The sequence below is a fragment of the Sus scrofa genome, chromosome 1, assembly GCF_054392235.1.
Source record: "Sus scrofa isolate SSC_HxYL_T2T_F1_AM1 chromosome 1, Sscrofa_HxYL_maternal_Yorkshire_Landrace_v2.0, whole genome shotgun sequence".
In the NCBI taxonomy this organism is placed as follows: Eukaryota; Metazoa; Chordata; class Mammalia; order Artiodactyla; family Suidae; genus Sus; species Sus scrofa.
The window spans coordinates 256,846,546-256,870,414 of record NC_139383.1 but is presented as its reverse complement, the minus strand read 5'-3'; the positions used below and the strand labels follow the sequence as shown (position 1 = coordinate 256,870,414).

The 23,869-nt window shown below is 37.5% G+C and overlaps 1 protein-coding gene and 1 non-coding gene across 2 annotated transcripts in view; both read left to right on the top strand.

The window, feature by feature from the left end:
• LOC106509227 (uncharacterized) overlaps positions 1 to 23,869 on the top strand; it is a 434,083-nt gene that overhangs the window by 113,828 nt on the left and 296,386 nt on the right. The window contains exon 4 of the transcript XR_014825647.1: positions 15,995 to 16,150. This is a non-coding gene — a transcript (uncharacterized LOC106509227). The remainder of the gene's footprint in view (positions 1 to 15,994; positions 16,151 to 23,869) is intronic.
• LOC100739672 (olfactory receptor 13C9) lies at positions 21,023 to 22,046 on the top strand. The gene has a single exon (XM_021066980.2). It carries the CDS (start codon positions 21,023 to 21,025, stop codon positions 21,977 to 21,979), a length of 957 nt encoding a protein of 318 aa, XP_020922639.2. The 3' UTR covers positions 21,980 to 22,046.

Here is a 23,869-nt window from a genome sequence, read left to right as displayed (position 1 = left end):
AATTTGGCCCATCTTGTGTTTCAGGAGATGAGCAGTGGCATATTTGAGTGAAAACAATTGTTTCTGTTAAATGACATAAAAGTTACTTTGTTTCTGAAGAACTTGGTTGCACTGTTCCCTGAGAATGTTTTGATAATGGGCTTTGAGTGTCCAAGATTAGATATTTTTACAGCTACATGAATTTCCTGTTGAATGTGAGCTTCTCATTCATTCATTCATTCAGCCAGTCAGTCATTTTTTTTCTCAATCAGCCCATATTTACTGAATACCTATTTTCTTTGAGCATTATGCTGTTGGCAATATAAAAACCAAAACAAAACAACATGGAAACAAAAAACAAAACATGATCAAGGAGTAAACAATCTTGTGGAATACAGACTGACACATAAATTTGGGACAAAAATATGAAAGAATTGTCCTAGCTTTTCCTTTTCCCTATCTTCTAAGCTGGATCCTTTGTGTTCCTAGTGTATTCTTTTTTTATTTCAAATTAATGTGTATTTTATTAGTCACAATAATATCTACTTATTTTGGATAATAGTAGCAAGTACATGTGAGTTGCATATAATTTTAGTATATGCTCTGGTATGTATAGTTATCCATAGCCCATAAATTCTCCCCTCTATCTACCCCATCCCATGGGTGCTTGTCCTTAGGCTGTAAACCACGCTGCTAGAGCATAAATACTGTAGGAACCCTGCTAGAGCATAAATACTGTAGGAACCCAGCTAAGAAAGGCATACATTGTCAGGGAAGTTATCAGAGGCCACCAGGTGGGGCTTAAGGTGTGATATGCCTCAGAGGTTAGGAAAAGCTAGAGTATGCCCAAGGGGAAGTCAAGGAGAAGCAGGAATGAGGTAGGTATATTGAGAGGCAATGAAGAACCAAGGCCAGGCACAGGGAGGGATATATTGGGCATTTAGAAAAATAAAAGGGTTAAATGATGCAAAAGGAAATAATGGAGATTCTTGAAATCAAACACAGGAGCTACAAACTTTACTTAAGATAAAGCACTAGACCAGGACTCAAAGGAGTGAGTTATAATCCCAGCTCTACAATTACTAGCCTTAGGCAAGTTAAATTTTGGAACCTCAATTTTCATCATTAGTATGACTGGGATAATAACACCAACTACTCAGAGAAGAGAAGATTCTGTGAATTTCCTAGTGGGCTTTCACTTTATTTTGGTTACATCTGAAACAGGGAACTATCTAAGATTATTGAGCAGGGCATCAGCATGATGAAAGTGATATCTCTTTTTTTTTAAACTCAGTGAATTTTTATTGTATTTGTAGTTGTACAACCATCATCACAAGCCAATTTTACAATATTTCCATCCATAACCCCCAGCCCATCCCTCCCCTGTAACCTGTCTCTTTTGGTAACCATAAGTATTTCAAATCTGTGAGTATTTCTTTCCTGAAAAGAAGTTCCCTGTATCCATTTTTTAGATTCTATATATAAGTGATAACATATAACATTTGTGTCTCACTGTCTAACTTCACTAAGGATGATAATTTCTAGGTCCATTCATGTTGCTGCAAATGTCATTATTTTATTCCTTTTTATGACTGAGTAATATTACATTGTGTATATTTACCACTTTTTTTCCTTCCTTCCTTCCTTCCTTCCTTCCTTCCTTCCTTCCTTCCTTCCTTCCTTCCTTCCTTCCTTCTTTGCATTTTAGGGCCACACCAGATGCATATGGAGGTTCCAAGGCTAGGGATCTAATAGGAGCTACAGCTGCCTGCCTAAACCACAGCCATGGCAACGTGGGATCTGAACCGTGTTTGTGACCTATGCCACAGCTTGAAGCAACGCCAGATCCTTAACCTACTGAGTGAGGCGAGGGATCAAACCTGCAACCTCATGGTTCCTAATTGGATTCATTTCCACTGTGCCACAATGGGAGCTCCCTTTTTTTTTCATAGTTTCTTTATCCACTGTTGGAGACATGAATATGTGACATGACAAAGAATGGAAAGAAAAGACTGGCACCATAGAGTGGCTGTAGACAGTCAGTCTATACTTTACAAAATCTTGTGACTCTCTCATGACCCTTGAGGCAAAATGAATGAAAACAACATCAAAAAATGGCATCTTGAAAACAAGATTGCCGAAGCATTGATGTTGCTGTTGGAAAACCATCAGCTCTGACATTCTCAGGACTGGAACCTTGAGGGATTTTTGGGAGAGGCCATAGTTGGCTTGAAGCAAACAACAAATTACAGCCTGGGAGGGCTAAAACATTTATGATTACTTTATGTGCTTAGGAATGACTGTCCTAGCATATCTTGCTTCCAATAAGTCTGAAGTAAAATACTGATGTATCCCCTGTACGTACAAGGAAGTAGAAAACAGTAAATAAAAACCATGAATTGGCTCAGAGGGTTGCTATTGCCTCTTGAAGGCAGTAGTCCCCTGACCCCCACTCTATTTCTGTGTCTCTTTCTTCTTATTTCTGCAGCACCGCTGACTTCGGGACCTGGGTTGACGAGCAGGCCTCGTCAATCCACTCCTCTGTCGATGAACATTTAGGTTGCTTCCATCTCTTGGCTATTGTATGTAGTGCTGCAGTGAACATTGGAGTATTGGCCACGGGAGTGGCCCAAGAAATGGCAAAAAGACAAAAACAAAAACCAAAAAAATCATTGGAGTATATGGATCTTTTTGAGTCATTTTTTTTTTTTTTTGGTATGTTGTGTCTTTATTGAGCTGAAAGAGTGATGAGTGGAATAGGATATTCTAAGAAGTCAGATCTCTAATGCTCCTAACCCTCTACCTGGCTCTGTTTTTGTCTGTTTTCTATGCCCTGAGGCTTCCATCTAATATTTTATTTGGAAAAAAGTATTCTATTGCTAGGAAAAGATTTAAAACCACTAAGGTGGGCTATAGAATCTAGTAAGAGTTATAAGAAAGAGATCGATGCTTTTGGATTGGTGTTTTAGAAGGATCACTTTGGCACTGGGGAGGACTAATGGTATACCTCTTGCTGATAAATTCCCAGGGCAGTTTCACATTTCTTGGCCAATCGTTGGCCTTTATGTTGTTTTCCTTCCTGTAGGCTTCACAGTACCTAGACCTACCCAGGTCCTTGGAGTTACTATTCCTCTCCTGACTGGTTGTGAAATAAGGTTTATCAAATAACTTTCATGATCCTTTGGGTTAAAGTTTTACTTCAATTAATAGAGGCAACAGAGAAGAGGAAGAAAATAACATGAATGGAAACATTCTATGGGTTTAGGAAATCTTCCAGGCTTTATCAGAATTGGCTCTAATATATGGATACTGGCTGTAAATATAAATACATATATATTTATATGTATTTACCTCTGTATCTTTCCCAGAGCGTGTAATTGCTTCTTCCTTTTTCTTAATGGAAGATCTCCCCAGAACCTGAGTCAGAGAGAAAAATGCCTCTAATCATGCACTAAAATCTATTTAGCTCTATTGTATTTGAGGATAGTATTGTTTAAATATTTTGTGTACTATAGAGAGCCACTTTTGTTCCTGAATGTAAGCTGCTTCTTTCTTTCTTTCCTTATATTTATATTCCTTACTTGGTTTTAAACTTCACTAGGTACTTAATGTCTATTTTTATATCACTGACTAATCCCTACACTCTGTAGTATTTTCCCCTCAACTGTTCAATATTCACATTGCTCTACATATATTCATTTGTGTTTACAAATACATTAAAGTATGACAATGTAAAAAATGGTGTAAAGAGACCTGGCATCAAGTAGTATGGCCTTAGAATTCCCCTCTTCTCTGAACCTCACTTTCATAATTAACAAATTTTTTTATGTGAAAATGTTTGAAAACTTTAAACTGGAAAAATGGGAAATTATTATGATTTTATTTGTTAGTTTCTTGATACCAGGGACTAGATCCTTTATATAGCCATATTGATATACCATAGTTTCTATAAATGCCTTTAGGTCTATTGAAGGAGCCCAGTAAGTAGCATACTTGTTTAGTTGATTGATTTATTGAAACTGGCTGAATATAGATGACGTCAGTGGAGAGAGGCATTTATCCTGCTAATGTGGATGGAAAGATAAAATAATTGAAAATAAAGATATGGACAAAAATATTTCTGTTAACAAAGTGAGAGAATTGCTCCTACTAAACAGAAGTGAATTTGTGCTTGCTGCCAGATATAATTTGATTTTGTGTGCTGCTTGGAAGAGTTGATACTTGTGAGAAGAAGAAAAACATTTAAAAGTGATGTTCAAGACATTTTTTTCACTCAAAGACCCAAATCCTCAGGCTATAGAAAATTAATGTATTTTACTAAGGATCCAAATAATCTTTGCATCTTGCTCTTGAGTGGTGTTCCATCCCATGGCAGAAGTAGGGTAATGAAACAGTCAATGCATTGTGATAAAACCTACTATAAGACTAGAAACAGTAAAATCACAAAAATATATACTCCAGGAGTAAATCATAAACATTTTTTTCTGGCTTTGAAGGATAAAGAATATTTCTCCAAGTGAAAGTGGAGAATATACATCTCAGGGGAAGAGCGCTGTGGAACATTTTCAAAGGAAGACAGGAGCTTGCTCCACAAGGCATGCTGAAAGGATGACAGGAGTTGGAACAAGGCTTAGGTCCTTTATTTAATGAGGGTAGAGGGGATGTCTTTTAACTGTGAATAAATAACTGGAAGGGCTAATAAGATGTACCCAATATGAAGATTTTGCAAATTCAAAATTAAGGCTTCCTTCTACTTCCACATAGTGAGATCCCTTAAAGTTCTACTTGGCTCCTGCTTGACACTTATTCTTAGATGAGTGACACATTGCTATGGCTTTCCTGTAATATTCTTTTTTTTTTTTGCTTTTTAGGGCCACACCCTCGGCACATGGTGATTCCCAGGCTAAGGGTCCAATGGGAGCTGCAGCTGCCAGCCTATACCACAGCTATAGCAACAAAGGATCCGAGCTGATCTGCGACCCACACCACAGCTCACGGCAACCCACTGAGCGAGGCCAGGGATTGAACCTGCAACCTCATGGTTCCTAGTTGGATTCATTTCCCCTGCGCCATGACGGGAATGCCCCTGTAATATTCTTTCGGAAAAAAAAAAGCCCCCCCAAATCCTCCTCATGAGGTTAAGTCCAAGGGAGGATTCCTTTGCCCAATTCCAATTACAGCCATGCTTCTCCTGTGTTTAAGAAACTTAAGTCAGGACAATGATACAGACCAAGAGAAAATAATTAGCCCTTTCATTTATCATAAAGATATATCTAATATGTTCACAAATGGCATAGTTAGGTTATATTTTATAGGTCCACATATATTTCCACTCTTATTAGAGAAAAATATAGTAGCTTTAGCTGAAGACAGAGATTTCTAGATTGTCAGATTTCTTCTAAACTGACCTACATTGTCTTGCCTAACAGGATTCTGTGTGGAGTGAAAATGCATCATTTATCTTCAGACATGGATTTGTGAAAAAAATCTGGATATCCGATCTCATGTTTCAGATTTCTTGGTGGGACACACATGATAAAGAAAGCCTCTTTAGTTGTATGAAGCAGGCCTTAACGATATCAAGGGCCAAAGGTCTGAGCAAAAGGGAATATTACTAGCTTTTGGGCCATGAAATATGCCATTAACACCAAGATAAAAATGTGTTATTTTAAACTGTGTTGATAGCATAGTCTGTGGATGACCATATGGCGTGATTTGCATGCAGTAGTCTAAGTTGATCCCATTGTCCCACTATAATTGTTAAAAACACTCTATTTCAGTCTTAAGAGTATCCTAGTGTGTATGGTAAGTGATATTGTAGCTCTTGTCACAGGGTGGAGTTGCTCAGAAATACTGTTGCTCCATTTCTACCAAGCTGGGAAATTGGTGGATTCTGAGGGCTTCCTTCTTAGTGAGGTTAGGGTTAGGTGCTCAGGAAATATTTATACTTTCTTAGACATGCATTGTTGTATTTAGACCTTTTCTTTCCACGCTCCATCCCCCAAAAGATTAGCTTTTGATCAAAACAAAGATAACAGACAATACGATAATCTCATAAAGATGTTTGTGGGTAAATCAAGCCCTTTCATATAAAATGTAGGATCATCTTATAAATTTCTACAGAAAAAGCTGCTGGGGTTATGATTGGGATTATATTGATTCTAAAGATAAATTTGGGTAGAATTAATTTAACAATACTCTGTAAATTCATCAATCTATCCATTTATTTTATTTTATTTTTATTTTTAAGTACACACCTGTGGCATATGGAAGTTCCTGGGCCAGGGGTTGATCAGAGCTGCAGCTGCAGGCCTATGCCACAGCAACACCAGATCCTAGCTGCTTTTGCAACACATGCAGTTTGCAGCACCTGGGATCCCTAATCCACTGAGCAAGGCCAGGGATCAAACCTGCATCTCCACAGAGACAATGTCAAGTCCTTAACCTACTGAGCCACAATGGGAACTCTTAACCAATATTTTAGTTTTCTTAAATTCTACCAGAAAGTTTTGTAGTTTTGGTGTAGAGGTCTTATTCCTAAATGTATTCAGCTTATTCCTTAATATTTTTGGTGCTATTTTAAATAGAGTTAAAAAAAACTTCTTTCTCAGGATTGCTCTGATGATTTGGGGTCTTTTGTCATTCCATAAAAATTTTAGGATTTTTTTTCTCTTTCTGCGAAAAATGCCACTGGAATCTGATAGAGATTGCATTCAATCTAGAGATTGCTTTGGGTATTATGGACATTATAGCAATCCATAAGCACAGAATATCTTTACATTGATTTGTGTCTTCAATTGCTTTCATCATTGTCTTATAGTTTTCAGTGTGCCAGTTTTTCACCTCCTTTGTTAAATTTATTTCTAGATATTTTATTCTTTTTTGATGCAATTATAAATGGGATTATTAATTTTTTTCTCACAGTTCATTGTTAGTGTATAGAAACACAGCTGATTTTTGTACAGTGATGACTTTGTGTCTTGCAATATTTTGAATTTATTAACAGTAGCAATATTTTTGGTGGAGACTTTAGAATTTTCTGTTCATAATACCATGTCACCTGCAAATAGAGACATTTGTACTTCTCCTTTGTAATTTGGATGCCTTTTCTTTCTTCTTCTTGCCTAACTGCTCTGACTAGGACTTCCACTACTGTGTTGAATAAAAGTGGCAAGAGTAGATATCCTTATTTTGTTCCTATCTTAGAGAAAAAGCTCTTAGCTTTTCACCATTGGGTCCAATGTTAGCTAGGGGCTTGTCACACATGGCGTTTATTTCAGTAAGGTATGTTTCCTCAATACATGGTTTTTTGATCAAGTTATTATCACAAATCAATACTAAATTTTGTTTAATGCTTTTTCTTCATCTCTTGAGATCATTGTATAAATGTGTCCTTCATTTTGTTAATGTGGTATGTCATACTGATTGATTTGCAGATATTGAACTATCCTTGTACACTGGAATAAATCTCACTTGAACATATATATGATTCTTTTAATATACTGTAAGTTTCAATTAGCATATATTCTGTTGAGAGTCTTGCCTGTTTTATATTTTATTGATTTCTGCTGTTATCTTTATTTCCTTTCTTTTTGGTACATCAGTTAAATGTGTGTTAGACTTTTGGTTTTGTCTCTAAATTTCTTAAAAAGCAAAAAAAAAAAGGTTGTCTATTAGTCATAGTGCCTTCTTTTTATTAAACCTCTGAATCCTGGATTTTAATATATTTTTAATGGAATAAATTTGAATGTAATATTGTGTTAATTTAAGGTGTGCAGTATATTACTTTAATACATTTATGTATTATAATAAGACTGTTTCTGTAACACTATTTATCATATTACATAATTACAGTACAAAATTAGTGTACATTTATTAGTGTATTTGCCACACCTTATAAATTTTTACCCTTAAAACTATGTCTTATCGCCCCACCCTTGTCTCTTGATAACCATTTTTATTCTCTGTTTTGCACAGATCTGATTTTTTTTAGATTACACCTATAAATGATATCAAACAGGACTTGTCTTTCTCTGTCTGACATCTCACTTAACATAACATGCTCAAGGTCCATCCATGTTGTTGCAAATGGCAGAATATCCTTCATTCACAGAATTGAATAATGTTCCTTTGTCTATACATATGTATCACATATTTTTTACCCAGTCAACCACTGATGGGCACTTAGCTTCCTTCCCTTTCTCTCCCTTTCTTTCTTTCTTTCTTCCTTCCTTCCTTCCTTCCTTCCTTCCTTCCTTCCTTCCTTCCTTCCTTCCCTCCCTCCCTCCCTCCCTCCCTCCCTCCCTCCCCCCTCTCCCCCCCTTTCTTTCTTTCTTTATCCCCCCACCCCCCTGGGCATTGGAAGTTCCCAGGCCAGGGATCAAGTCCAAAGCTGCAACTTATGCCACAACTGCAGCAATACCAGAATCTTAACCCATTGCACTGGGCCAGTGATTGAACTGGTGCCTCCATAGAGACAAGCCAAATCACTAACCACAGTGGGACCTATGGATTATTTCTGTATCTTGGTTGTTGTGAATAATTCTGTGATAAACATGAGAGTGTATAAATCTTTTCAAAATCCCATTTTCATTTCCTTTGGGTATATACCCAGAAGTGGAATTGCTGGATTGTATGGTGGATCTGTTTTTAGTTTTCTGAGAAACTTCCACATTGTTTTCCATAGTGGTTGGACCAATTCATATTTTGACCAGCAGTGTGTAAGGGTTCCCTTTTCACTCTATCCTTGCCAGCACCTGTTCTCTATTATTTTCTTGATGGTAGCCATTCTAACAGACTGAGATAACAATATTCCATGTCTTTGGGTCTGGTTGCTGGAGAGTCATCATTTTCTTTTTGTGATATTGAATGATTGTGATTTTTTCATGGTGTTTGGTGAAAGTCCTCCTGCCTCTGGATTTGAAGTAGGAAAAACCTTTCTTATTTAGAAGGCTTTTTTTACTTTGATTATAATAGTTCAACAGTTGGTAATTAGGAGTCTTCTTTTTGTTTTTAGAAGGTGGCACTATACCACAAGTTTTTGTTTTCTCTTATCAGAGTTGACTGGCCACTAGGAATGAGACTGAGTGTGTCAAAAAAAAAAAAATGCTCCTGGAGGAGTTCCCGTTGTGACTTAGTGGTTAACGAATCCAACTAGGAACCATGAGGTTGTGGGTTCGATCCCTGGCCTCGCTCAGTGGGTTAAGGATCTGGCATTGCCATGAGCTGTGGTGTAGGTCACAGATGTGGCTCAGATCCCACATTGCTCTGGCTGTGGCATAGGACAGCAGCTACAGCTCTGATAGGACCCCTAGCCTGGGAACCTCCATATGCCGGAGGTGTGGCCCTGAAAAGACCAAAAGAAAAAAAAATGCTGCTGGAGAAACAAAACAGATACAAACGGAGGTGGCAGCGTAGTAGTAGTTGGTGCTATGGGTGTGCCCATGGTTCCAGTGGGGGTATCTCAAAGGGGGTGGGGGACCTAGAGGTTCCTGCATAGATCTCTTGTCAGAATACCTAGGCAGACACACCTTCAGTTCTATTTGTCTGCCTTCTTCCTTCACCTTTCCCTCTGGTTTTTTCTCAGAGAGTGATGGGTCCATTCACCTGCAGCATGCATGATGGGGGCAGACTCCCACTCACCATCTTTACCTTCCACTTCCCCTGTCAGAAAGGTTGTGCTAGCTTGATGTCATTCAAACCACTGCTACCTCTGCTCCTGTTCCTCTGCATTTTATTATGCATTTTATAATGTATAATAGGTACATAAAATGTGCTCGGTAGGAATGTAATTAGGTAGTTTATATATGCTATTTTAAAGTTCTTTTTCATCGGAATTTCTTTGTGGTGTAGTGTAAACAAATCTGACTGGGAACCATGAGGTTGCAGGTTTGAACCCTGGCCTCGTTCAGTGGGTTAATGATCCGGCATTGCTGTGAGCTGTGGTGTATGTAGGTCACAGATGCGGTTTGGGTCCCTCCTTGCTGTGGCATAGGCCAGTGGATATAGCTCCGATTTGACCGCTAGCCTGGGAACTTCCATATGCTATGGGTTCAGCCCTAAAAAGCAAAATAAATAAATAAATGAATAAAGTTATTTTTCATGAATTAATAATGGTGAAAACTCCCTCACTGTCTCATTCAGATACAGAAACCCAGGAATATTTAACTTTCTTATTTTCAAAAATGAAAGAGAAAATGAGGAAGGCAATCAATGGGTAAGTCAGTATTACTCAATTAATGAATCATATATGCTATGTGGTATCATATATACACTATCTTTTAAGTTATTTTCATTAATTAATAATGAGAGTGTTAATTTGTGTTGATTTTGGGGTTGATTACTTCTCCCTTTTATTCAGAACTGTGTAAGTGCCTAGGATGGGCTGGGGATTCAATGTGGATATGACATTTATCTACTCTTAAGGACTAACTCCAGATGGTTTTGTAAGGTAGATGAGAAAATTTAGGCTTCAGTAAAGGTCACACAGGTCATGCATGGAGGCCAATACTCAAGCCCATTGTCTATGTTTCTTATATTCCTTTTAGAATATATTTGAGAGAGAAGTTACATGTCAAATATTTCAGGAAGGTAAGAATTTTGAAAATTTCTTAAAAGGCGGAAAAAAAAAAGGTTGTCTATTAGTCATGCTGCCGTTTCTCTGAAGGAGTCTTAAAATTTTGATTCTCAGTGCAGTAAGGATTTGGTGTTGTCACTGCTGTGGCTCGGGTTCGATCCCTGGCCTGGGAATTTCCTCGTTGGAATTTTGATTTTGAATCAGGGAAATCTTTCCATTTGTGCTGCAAACTGAATTTCTTTCGTGGCAAAACAAAAACAAAAAATATTTATCTTCCAAGGAGTTTTGACAACAAGAGGAGTTAATTTAGAACTTTCATTTAAAAAGATACATGCACCCCTATTTTATTGCAGCACTATTCACAATATCCAAGATATGGAAACAACCTAAATGTCCATCAGCAGATGAATGGATTAAGAAGATGCGGTACATATACACAATGAAATACTACTTAGCTATAAAAATAGCTAAGTAATGCCATTTGTAGCAAAATGAGTGGAAATAGAGACTTTCATACTAAGTGAAGTAAGTCAGAAAGAGAGACAAATACCATATAATATTACTTATATCTGGAATCTAATATATGGCACAAATGAACCTATCTACTTAAAAGAAACAAACTCATGGACATGGAGAACAGACTTGTGGTTGCCAAGGGGAAGGGGGAGGGAGTGGAGTTTGGGGTTAGTAGATGCAATCTGTTGTATTTGGAGTGGATAAGCCATGAGGTCCTGCTGTATAGCGCAGGGAACTATATCTAGTCACTTGTGATGGAACATGATGGAGGATAATGTGAGAAAAAGAATGTATATATACTGAGTCATTTTTCTGTACAGCAGAAATTGACAGAACATTATAAATCAACTGATAAAAAATTAACGTTATAAAATCAACTAATAAAAATAATAAAAATCTTAAAAAATAATGAAATTTGTTCTTAGGAGCTCCCACTGTGGTGCAGTGGGTTAAGCATCTGACTGCAGTGGCTCAAGTTGCTGTGGAGGTACAGGTTTGATCCCTGGTCCAGTGCAGAGGGTTAAAGGATCCATTGTTGCTGCAGCTGTGGTGTAGGTTGCAGCTGCAGTTTGGGTTCAGTCCTTGGCCTGGGAACTTCCATATGCCAGAGGCATAGCCATCAAAAATAAAGTAAAATGAAATAAAATAAAATTTGTTCTTAAAAATAAACCCTGAGTTTATAGTGTAGAATTCAAGCAGAAATATAAAATCATAAATCATAAATATAAATAGGAGTGTGAGATCTTAAGAAACACTACCACGTATTACAACTCACTAGTCCTTTAGAGGCAAAATTTTTATTACTTCTTCAGTTTATTCTACTCAGTACTTTAGATTCCCTTGTTTTCCCCTATATTTATTTATTTTTTCTTTTTATGGCTGAACCTGAGGCATATGGAAGTTTTCCAGGCTAGGGGTTGAATTGGACCTTCAGTATAATATTGCATGACTGGGTCACTTTGCTGTACAGTGTCTATCTATCTGTCTATCTATTTATCTATAATATAAATATATATATTCCATTTCTCTTATTTTCCTGTGATATTTCACATACTTGGACTTGTACTTTTTTCCATTTTAATTAATTAACTAATTAATTAATTCAGTAGTTAATGGCTGCCCACTATTTTTTTCTTCTGCGGCATATGGAAGTTCCTGGGCTAGGAGTCGAATTGGCGCTGCAGCCGTGGCAACACCAGATCCGAGCTGCATCTGCAACCTACGTTGCTGTGGCAAGGCTGGATCCTTAACCCACTGAGGGAGGCCAGGGATCAAACCTGCATCCTCATGGACATTATGTCAGGTCCTTAACCTCCTGAGCCACAACAGGAACTCCAACTGCCCACCACTTTTTATTAACTTGGCATTGGACTTCATGCAGAGAATTCTGAGCAACAGTGTGCCACTGGGATGATTTCAGAAGATAACAAATGGCTGCAGCATAAAAAAATTGCTGTAGTAGGTAAGGGTCAGTGTAGCATAAATGGAGGAGTAACTAACTCAAGGGGGTATTGGAAGATATAACACTTAACCCGTCCTTCTGTTCTTACCAGGTTTTCCCTAGAGAAGAAGAAATGCAACAGTGCAGAGGAAATAGTATATGTTACTGTTCTTAGTTGAGAAAGAACATGAAATAATTAGGTAACTGCACAGTGAGTGGAGCACAGTATGTGCTGAGGAATAGGGGCAACATGGATAGGAAACAGGAAGGTGAAAAATGTAGTTTAAAATGCAGGTTGGGGCAGATGAAGTCTCTGGGTAAAAAAATAACCACAAGCAAACAAATATATCAAATATATTTCAGATTAATGGTACTAAAAATACATGTGTTGAATTTCATTGAAAAGATTAATTTTAAATTAAATTTTTTGTCTTGTTCCCTTAAGTTTATTTGCATTTCTTAGACCACATAACCCAACATTTTTTATGAGATCATACTTGTTTTCAGAATGTTATGATTAGACTTGTGATCTTGAAATTTCTTTCTACCTCTGAAATTCTGTGATTCCACATTAGATTTTCTTTTGTTCTGTTTATGTTGAAAACCCTTGCCCCAAAATATATGAGCTCGTTTTGTGCACAAAACTAAGATTTTAATTTCTTATCATGTTTTCTAGAACCAGGGTTTACTCAGTAATTTTCTTATAGCAGAATCTAGGTGATAGGATTGATTTTGGGGGTGACTGCCCCACGGAACAGGGTAATCAGTTTGTTTAGAGTCATGTCTTGGACTTCATATGCTTCATATGCATGAAGAGTATTGTCTCATAAGAGACAATTACGGCTGTTAGGCAGGCTGAGCGGGTAGAAGAGGTCTTCCTGCAGCTAAGTTAACTCTCAGTACAGCACAGATGATGAAAATATAAGAAACATTTTAGCAGCAATGGAGCAAATGAAAAATTACATTTCCCAACATTATTATACTTTCATTGAAGAAAATATTTGTGCAGACCATATTATTAAAGTCAGTGTATCACAAAAAATGATGAATATTTTCCCCACAAACAGACACTCCTAATCTGAGTACCTTTTGTGCCAGTCCATTCAGAAAGCCTAATTCCTAGGAGATAGCTGTCACCTAAACACAAAGTGTCTTGTTTGTGATGATCAGAAGTTTGCCAATGGCCATGTAGAAACCATATGCCATCACTGTCAGGAATGCATTCTTTGGACCCCATTATGTAAAGAGATAGACATTTATATGATACAGGTTGTGAATGAGATAGTTGAAGAGGGGGCAGAAGAGAAAGTGAACCAGATATCCAGGAAACAAAGGCTACTAAAAAAAAAAATACATGATGGGTGGAGGTAAGATTCTGGGAGGGTTAAGATGAGTAAGGTGCTGTTCTCCAGGAGCCTTACCAGGTACATCACTAAAGACATGACAAAAAGGACTTTTTGTCACTTCCTTGGTACCCAGAGAAATCTCTCAGAATGAACTCAATTTCAGTTGTCCAATCGGTCCTTTCAATTTTTCTTTTTCATATTTGACATCATCCAGGAAAAGAAATAGCAGGGAGTTCCCATCATGGCACAGCGGAAACAAATCCAGCTAGGAACCATGAGGTTGCAGGTTCCATCCCTGGCCCCACTCAGTGGGTTAAGGATCTGGCATTGCTGTGAGCTGTGGTGTAGACCGGCAGCTACAGCTCTGATTAGACCCCTAGCCTAGGAACCTCCGTATGCCGGGGGTGCTGCCCTCAAAAGACAAAAAAAAAAAAAAAAAAAAAAAGAAAGAAAGAAGTAGCATATGAGTTAAAGCAGTGGTCCCAAATTATATAAAGTGAGAGGTAATTGGACAGGAGGTCCAACAACTAGCTAGAGTAGTGGTAATAGAAGGGAGATTACCTCATGGGGTTCCTCTTTTAGAGCATAAAGTAGCTGAGCTACACGGTAATTTCTTAAAAATGCAGGCTTCTATATTCCATTTCCTGAGATTGTGATACACAAGGTAAGCAGGGAAGAATGATTTTCATTTTTAATAAACATCTGTTATGAGATAGGTTAAAAATAGTAATTAAAATTTTTCTGCCAAAACAAGTAAAGGAATAATTCCCTTGGCTTGAAACTTTGTTCTGATGTGACATATTTGGGCATTTCACGTAAGTAGTGTTGGACAAAGGATTTTGAAGGCCCTTTGTGACTAGGGAGAAGAAAAGAAGAAATGATTAAAGAGCTCTTTTCTTAGGAAGGAAGCTTAAGGCAGACCAGGACCTAAGAAGATGTCTAAAAAGCAATTCCTTGTGATCAGGTCGATGAACTTCTGACGCAATGATGTTGGACACTCAACTCAGTTTTACTGGTTTCCTGCTCAGTGCTTTGGTTTTTTTCCTCATTAGTGTTAGACTTTTAGTCAAAATATCTTTTAACTAGGTAGGTTGTTTTGTGGTAAACAAGTCACATTCACTATTTGGGTGAAGCAGTTCAAGGAAAGTTGAGCACTGCCTGGTAGTAAAAAAAAAATTTACTTTCTAATTGTGTAAGTTACCTCCTAATTGTGTAAATTGGATAGTGACTGTATGTCAGTTAATATGAGTAATGTTTATTTAGATAAATCCTTTGGAGATTCTTAGAGCATGGAGTGGGACCGATTTACAAATTAGGTTGAAGAGTTACAGTAAAAAAACTGAAAATCTTGATGACTTATAGTTTTCATTATATGGTTTCAAAACTTCTGAACTTGTGAATGTTAAAATGCCACTCATTCACATAGCACAAGTAAATTTTGAGTTTTAGAGCCAAATGCAATAATTTTTAGATTGTTTTGTGCAATAAAAACCCTTTTACTCTACTCACTAATTTAGCAAATTTGGATTAGATAATATGTATAAAACTCATAACAGTGCCTAGAAATTTATGTTTTATTCCTATTATTATTATTAATGACCAAGAGTTAATGTAGCTAAGTGAGATCTTTCTGCTTTATTATATAAATAAGACATAGTAGGATGAACAAAGGTTAGCATCTGTTCGGATTAAGGATTCCAGCAGGATAGAATAAGACACATTCTCAAGATTTATGATTGGTTATTTGAAATCCAGTAATGAATCTAGTATAATTAAGTCTTTAGGGAATTTTTCTGTAGTTTTCGAAAGTTTTTAACATCTTTTCCCTGAGGGAATTTAAAGTTATGGCTTAGAAAACTGTATGAGTTTCTGAGAGCAAGAAATATTTAAATTGCTTTCCTGAGTCTAGGGAAGATCCTTTAGAGAATTTCCTGGGTCTTCACAATGGGGCAGTGTTTCTACTTGGCTTTGAAGAGCAAATGGAATCTTCCATATTTTCAAATATTCATTTTCCTCTTACTTTTGACCTAGAGGACCCAAAACATACTCCCTTTGTAGACAGTCATATTTGGCTGTAATGCGTAGGAGGTTTTAAAGCAATTTTGAAATAGTACCTTTGTCATCAATGTTTTTCAGGCAAGTTCTGTGACATCATGGCTTCTCAGCGGTAACACCTTCAGAAATTTATCAACTCCTTGGAAAATTCTGTACAATAGGCTGCAAATAGAAGAGCAAGAGAAAACAATCTACTGTTTGTTGCAACCTAGGAGACAAGTCGACCTTCCGTTTAAGGTAATTGCTGAAAACACACTAATACACAAATCCAAGGGGATATCAGTTCAGTGAACTGAGTTGAAATGAGTCATGTATTTTGGCCATAGAATGTTGCTTACTATGAAGCATCTAAGAATAGAAATTTTAAAAATTCTAAGGGGGAGTTCTCGTCGTGGCACAGTGGTTAACGAATCCGACTAAGAACCATGAGGTTGCGGGTTCGGTCCCTGCCCTTGCTCAGTGGGTTAATGATCCGGCATTGCCTTGAGCTGTGGTGTGGGTTGCAGACGCGGCTTTGATCCCGCGTTGCTGTGGCTCTAGTGTAGGCTGGCAGCTACAGCTCCGATTCGACCCCTAGCCTGGGAACCTCTATATGCCGTGGGAGCGGCCCAAGAAAAGCCAAAAAGCCAAAAAGCCAAAAAGCCAAAAAAAAAAAAAAAAAAAAAGAAAAAAATTCTAAGGGTGTAATTTTTTGGGTATAATGAAAAAATAGAGAAAAATGAAAAACATGACCAAAAAATAATTTAAAATCCAAATTAATTTGAATATCCAAAAAGATGGACACCAGGGTCTAGATATCTTAATTGGAATAAAGTTTCAGTTAGTCAGAATATAGTTTCCTGGTCCTTGGTTCAGTATAAGTGCCTACATGTCTACTGGTGTCATTTCTTACTTGTCCAATGAGGTTTCTGTAAAATAGGCAGCAGATTTATCCAGAACATAAAGTAGGCTGGTGCCATTTCTGATTCTGTATCAGTTTACCTCATGGCACCAATTCAGTTCTCTTTGGTTCATTCTAGCAGATGTTTGTCTGGTGTTAATCATGAACAGGTAGTCTCCATCCCAGAGCCTCTCACTGGACGGGCTATTTGAAAAACTTTGTTACTTATTTTTGAATATATCTTTTGATTTGTGTAAAAGGGAAGTGAAGAGATACTTTGAGTCCTTAACTAACAGGAAATGATTTTGACTTTCATAGTTACCTTTGCACGAGTATTTTGGGAATTGTTGGGAGAACTTTAAAATTTTTTTGTTGGTAGTGATACATTCCTTTGGTAACTTTAGATAAAACATTTATCATACACACAGACACAGACACACACATACTTATTTAACTTTTAGATAAATTGATTGAAATACGCTTTCATTATAAATGAAATCCAATGTCATGCATCCAATGTCATATCATGTGTGATGAAAACTAGTAGGTTGGTTGGGTAAGAAGAGACCAGATACCTCAACAGGTCTTACTGATGAAAACTTAAAGGTGCTTTTGTAGGAGTGTGAAACTGGCAACAGAAGTGTAAAAGAATTTTCAAAAAAGAACAAGTCAGTGGAAGATGAAGGAAACCAAAATTTTGCCATGACAAAGCTAGTAGCTGGCTCTATTTACCAAGAGGATATGGATGAAGGACCCTAGCTCTGTGGTCATTGCTGGCCAGAGACAGGCTTAATCCATATAGAAACCATGTAGCATGTGTCCATATGTTCTTCACAAAGACAGAGGCCTGTATTGATACAGTCCACTGACAAAAGGGCTTCAGTGAGCCTGAGTGGAACAGCATGGACTGAAGCTATAGCTTTAGTTGGTGTGGGCCTCCAGGCAGAATGAGTTTGGGAAGAGGTGAAGCTGGGAAAACAGGAAGTGGAGGCCTGTGTAGCTGTTTCTGCAGAACAGATGTGCCACAAGCCCTCTTCCCGGGTGGTTCTTTGAGCTTCTGCCTGTCCACTGTGAAAGCCATCTCAAAGCATGCTTCCCTCCAAACTTAATAGTTGCCATCTCAAAGCATGCTTCCCTCTGAGGGGGTATAGAGGTATTTACTGCATTGTAATAGTTTTAATGTCTTGTCATTTCATGATAGAAGTTTCCTATTATTTATGTAACCTTTTTATAGAAATATTAAAGCATATCTGCATGGCAGTAAAAATTTTAACTTCATACTGAAAAAAAAAGTATTCTTTCCAAAAAACAAAGTGAGCTAGCAGAGTGAAACTGCCTATCAGTCATTATTTACCAGGGAATTGAGATTTGGGTCCCTTTATTATCACCTAGCATTAAGAAGATGAATCTGGGACTCAGAGTAAAAGAGGCATGCATCTTTAACATGTAATATAATCCCAAAGCATAAAATGTGGGGTTTATTAAAATAAGAGAAAAAATAAGGTGAAAGGAGAAGTACCCTAATGTAGCCAAAGGTAGATATAGGTGATTAGAAGCTGGTTAAATAGGTCCAAAAGATTCAATTCAGACCTATATTTTGTACTCAGTTTCTTGAATAAGGAGAAATGGTCTATATGTTAAGTGCCCATTTATTTTGTAAATGGATTAGAGCACTTTCGATGGAGCTTTTTTTTTTTTTAGTTTCAACTGTATATTGGATTCTTTTTAATTTAATTTAATTTTATGTATTTTTTGCTTATTATTATTATTAATAGTTATTTCCCCAATACAACTTTTTTTTTTCTACTCTACAGCATGGTGACCCAGTTACACATACATATACACATTCTATTTTTGCACATTATCATGCTCCATCACAAGTGACTAGACATAGTTCCCAGTGCTACACAGCAGGAGCACATTGATAATCCATTCCAAAGGCAATAGTTTGTATCTATTAAGCCCAAGCTCCCCAACCACCCCACTCCCTCCCCCTTGGCAACCACAAGCCTGTTTTCCAAGTCCATGATTTTCTCTTCTGTGGAAAGGTTTATTTGTGCCTTATCAAGGAAATCAAAGAAGATGTAAAGAAATGGAAAGATATTCCATGCTCCTGGGTTGGAAAAATTAATATTGTAAAAATGGCTATACTACCCAAAGCAATCTATAGACTCAATGCAATCCCTACCAAATTACCCATGACATTTTTCACAGAGCTAGAACTTTCAATGGATTTTTGCGTCCATAAACAAAGATATTACTGGAAACGTGTGTGGGGGGGAATTGGGGTGTGCTATTTCTGAGGAAAAAAATGAAAAGAAATGGGCTGAGACTTTATGAGGTAAGGTCTTTGGATGCAAAACCTATCATTTGTGCTTCCTGGATGACTGAGGAATCGCTTAAGGTGAAAGGTGTCAATGAATACACCTTTTAGAAGATGCCTTTTTGGTCACTGTCTTTCTGTGTCTGCTTCAGGTGGACTTAAGCAGCAAGCAATTAATGTGGTAGTTAAAAGTGTTTGCATTAAGAAAATGAGTACATGAGTCACAGACTTGTAGACAGTATGTGCTAGTCATATATCTGATAAACAATTCATATCCAAATTAGGTAAAGAATTCTCAAGACTCAACAATAAGAAAACAACAAGCTAATTAAAAATAGTTAAAAGACATGAATAATACTTTACTAAAGAGAATATAAGGATAGAACCCCCACCATGAGCAAACATTAATCATTGGTGAAATAAATAAATATATATATATACTGACAATATTAAGTATTGATCAGGATAGGAAGCAACTAGAATTCTCATTCACTGGAATGTAAAAATAATGCAGCCACTCTGGAAAACTGTAAGACATTGTCTTATAAACTTAAATATTCATATCATTGAGTATTTCTAAGTATCTCATATTATCCATTATGCCACTTCTGAATCTTTACCCTAGAAAAATGAAAAGTTATGTTCATGCAAAAATCTGGGCATAAATGTTTGTTATTACAAACTATTGTCTATTCCTAAGTGCTCCAAACTGGAAACAACCCAGATGTCTTTCAACAGGTAAGTACATAAACTGTAGTATATCAATACAATGGAATACTACTCAGCAATAACAATTTGGATGAATCTCAGAGAATTTATGCTAAGCGAAAGAAGCCAGACACTGATTCCTTTTGTATGACATTCTGGAAAAGATTAAACTTTAGGGACAAAAAGCATATACGTCTTTGCCAGGATATATGAATAGATGAAAGGAGTGATTGTAAAGGGATAGCTCAAGGGGGTTTTTAGGGTGATAAAAATGTCCTATGTCCTGTTTATCGTGATAGTTCAATGAATTTATATGTGTTTTAAAATTCATGGAGCTATCAGCTGAAAGAGACAAAATCAAGTTTATTGTGCATTTTACTGTGTGATAATTTAATAAATAACATTTAAAAGGAATAGCATTGAGAACTATGTCTAGATACTCATATTGCAACAGAACAAAGGGTGGGGGAAAATGTATACATGTAAGAATAATTTGATTCCCATGCTGTACAGTGGGAAAAAAAATCTCTTTAGACATAAGATAAAAAAAATAAATAAAAGTTCTGTCACCAAAAAATTTGCATTGTAAGACTTCACAAGAAGATTTGGCTTCACATGAATTGCCCCTGTTTTTTGGTCAATCAGAAAATCAGTAAACACTAGTTGGGTTTATTGCTGACCATTCTACCATCAGATTGAAATACTTCTTTAAATGTTTTAGTATGCAGTGGGTAACCGTTGGGTCTTCCTAATCCAGGAGCTAGGCTGCCTACATCTCAGATTATTATGGAACAAAAGCAGGCTTGAGTTTGAGCCTAGGCTTTGCAACACATCAGTTACCTGACTTTAGGCTTAAACTCTCTTGGTTTAAAAAAGGTAAGTTCCTTATCTTTAAAATGATAAAAACTGTGCAGTTCAAATGAGGTAATGCATGGGGAAAAACCTCACACACAGTTGCTGGTTTAGGAAGAGTGATCAGTACAATATCTTCTCCATCATATTTATCTTCCTGTATTATTTCTTCATTCCTCTACCTTTTCTCTCTTCTTCCCTTCCCTATTTCATTTCTTCTGTCTTTTTACTGGGTTCATGGAAAATTTCTACATTTGTACATTGATGAACTTGGACTTATCATAGTAAAGAAATTATTATCTTTTAAAAATTATTTGATTTATTACAAGTAAAAGAGAGAAGTAAAATGGAATGGGAAAACCAAACTATTCTGGTGGAATTTTTTCTGAGGGGGCTTTCTGGCTACCCAAGGCTTGAGCTACTCTTTTTTGTGCTAATCTCCATAATGTATGTGGTCATCCTCCTGGGCAATGGCACCCTTATTTTAATCAGCATCGTAGACTCCCACCTTCACACCCCTATGTACTTCTTCCTGGGGAACCTCTCCTTCCTGGACATCTGCTACACCACCACCTCCATTCCCTCTACGCTGGTGAGCTTCCTGTCAGAAAGGAAAACCATCTCCTTCTCTGGCTGTGCAATGCAGATGTTCCTGGGCTTGGCCATGGGGACAACAGAGTGTGTGCTCCTGGGCATGATGGCCTTTGACCGGTATGTGGCTATCTGCAACCCTCTGAGATATTCTGTCCTCATGAGCAAGGCTTCCTATGTGCCCATGGCAGCTGGGTCCTGGGTTGCAGGGGTTATCAACTCTGCGGTACAAACAGCATTTGTGGTACAATTGCCTTTCTGTAGGAATAATGTCATCAATCACTTCTCCTGTGAGATTCTGGCTGTCATGAAACTGGCCTGTGCTGACATCTCAGGCAATGAGTTCATCATGTTCGTGGCCACGACATTGTTCACATTGATGCCCCTGCTCTTGATTATCATGTCTTACTCATTAATCATTTCCAACATTCTGAAGATTCGCACTTCTGAGGGGAGAAGCAAAGTCTTCTCTACCTGCTCAGCTCACCTGACTGTGGTGATAATATTCTATGGAACCATTCTCTTCATGTACATGAAACCTAAGTCTAAAGAGACACTTACTTCGGATGACTTGAATGCCACTGACAAACTTATATCCATGTTCTATGGGGTGATGACTCCCATGATGAATCCTTTAATCTACAGTCTTAGGAACAAGGATGTGAAGGAAGCAGTGACACATCTATTTAACAGAAGGTTTTTTAGAAAGTGAGTGGGAAAAGTATTGGATTGTGAACACATTGTACATTGTTGAAATTTGAAAATTATGTTGGATATTTGGTTACTTCTTGTACTTTCATGTATTATTTAAAAAAATTCTATAATGACATAGCAGTTCAAAATTATTGCATGCTCATTCTGAAGAATTTGCAAGGTACAGCACAGTAGCATTAGGAAAAGAGAGATATCACCTATTGTTCTAACATTAGGAGATGGCCGCTTTTGAAAAATATCTTTCATATTCTGTATGATTTACAGCATTGGAACTGGGCATTATATGCCTCTTTTGTTTTCTTTTCTATACAACATTATTTCATAGGGAACACTTCATTAAATCTTTCAAAATAGTAAGTCTCTCCATTGTGAAAAAAGGTAATCAGAAAACTTCCAAACACTGTACCCACATTTTCCATGGAATGTCTTATGTTGTAGATTCACATTAACCTCCAAATCACCCTAAGCTAGGATATACTATTTTCTTGCTCAGTATTTGGAGTTTTTCTTTTTTTTTTCCCTGTGTAAATCTGAGAGCACTGAGCATTTGGGACTATTGAGGGAGTGGGTAAATGGGGCTTATGGGGGGGAGTCCTATGCAATCAATCAAGATGACCTTTTTATTTCCTTAAAAGTTTTTTCCAGCCTATATGTTAGCTTTAGCATAGCAAAAATGTTGCAAAATTAAAACTAAGTTTGAAATCTGGTCTGCTGGTCTAGATAAAAATAGGGACAAGTGTTAGAGGGATGTCGTATCAGTGTGATTTAGAAGCAGCCAGATTTCTTTGATATCCTGAGGAAATTCCAGTTTTTTTCCAAGTCTCAGAATATCCAAGCTCTTGATATTTAGTGTAGATGTGCATTTATGTCCTCTTTTTTTCCTTTCTTGGCCATCCTGCAGCATATGGAGTTCCTGGGGAAGGGATCAGATCCTGTGCACCACAGTTGTGACGTATGCCCCAGCTTTGGCAAAGCTGATGTGGGGATGGAACCTGTATCCTGGTGCTGCAGACAAGCTGTGGATCTCCTTGCTCCACAGTGGGAACTCCTGCCTTTATGTCTTGTCTAGGTGTATCCGATTCACACCCTGACAACACAGACTGTAAAAACCTATCTGTTCTCACACACCAGCTCACAGAACCTTTTCTTGCCTAAGATTCCTGTAGATGGAGAACCTCTGAAGTCTGTAGTTGGGCGTATTGTTTTTGATCTGTAGGCTATCTTGCATACTCAGACTCTGATTTTGTATTTTTTTTTTTTTTGGCTTTTTGGCTTTTCTGGGGCCTCTCCCATGGCATATGGAGGTTCCCAGGCTAGGGTTCAAATCGGAGCTGTAGCCACCGGCCTACGCCAGAGCCACAGCAACTCGGGATGCGAGCCGTGTCTGCAACCTACACCATAGCTCAAGGCAATGCCGGCTCGTTAACCCACTGAGCAAGGTCAGGGATCGAACCCGCAACCTCATGGTTCCTAGTCGTATTTGTTAACCACTGAACCACGACAGGAACTCCTGATTTTGTATTTTCTCACGGCTTGAGTCCAGCTGCTGCCATCAACTCTCTGGGATGACTGATCTAGGTGCTAGTCTCATTCCAGATTTATCCATTTCTGGTTAGACAATTGACTAAAGCAAGTAGAAGTTTTAGCGTGCATTTTTCTCCCAACAGGAAACCGCCAGAAGGGTTTTTCCCTTTCCAGGGTTGTAGAATGAAGATCTGAAGGAAAGAAAGCAAGTGACCTGTTTTGATGTCCCCGCATGTTCAAACTGGCAGGGCTAATCCACTATCATTATAATAGTGTCCTATGCTTATCTAATACTTGAGCCTCTAGAGGGTTTTTCCTTCTGAAAATTTCTTTGGAAAGATTTGCCTGTTTTTCCAATTTCACA

Excerpts from the sequence above, each read along its gene's own strand:
- LOC100739672 (XM_021066980.2), top strand. The coding sequence starts at position 21,023 with ATGGAATGGGAAAACCAAACTATTCTGGTGGAATTTTTTCTGAGGGGG.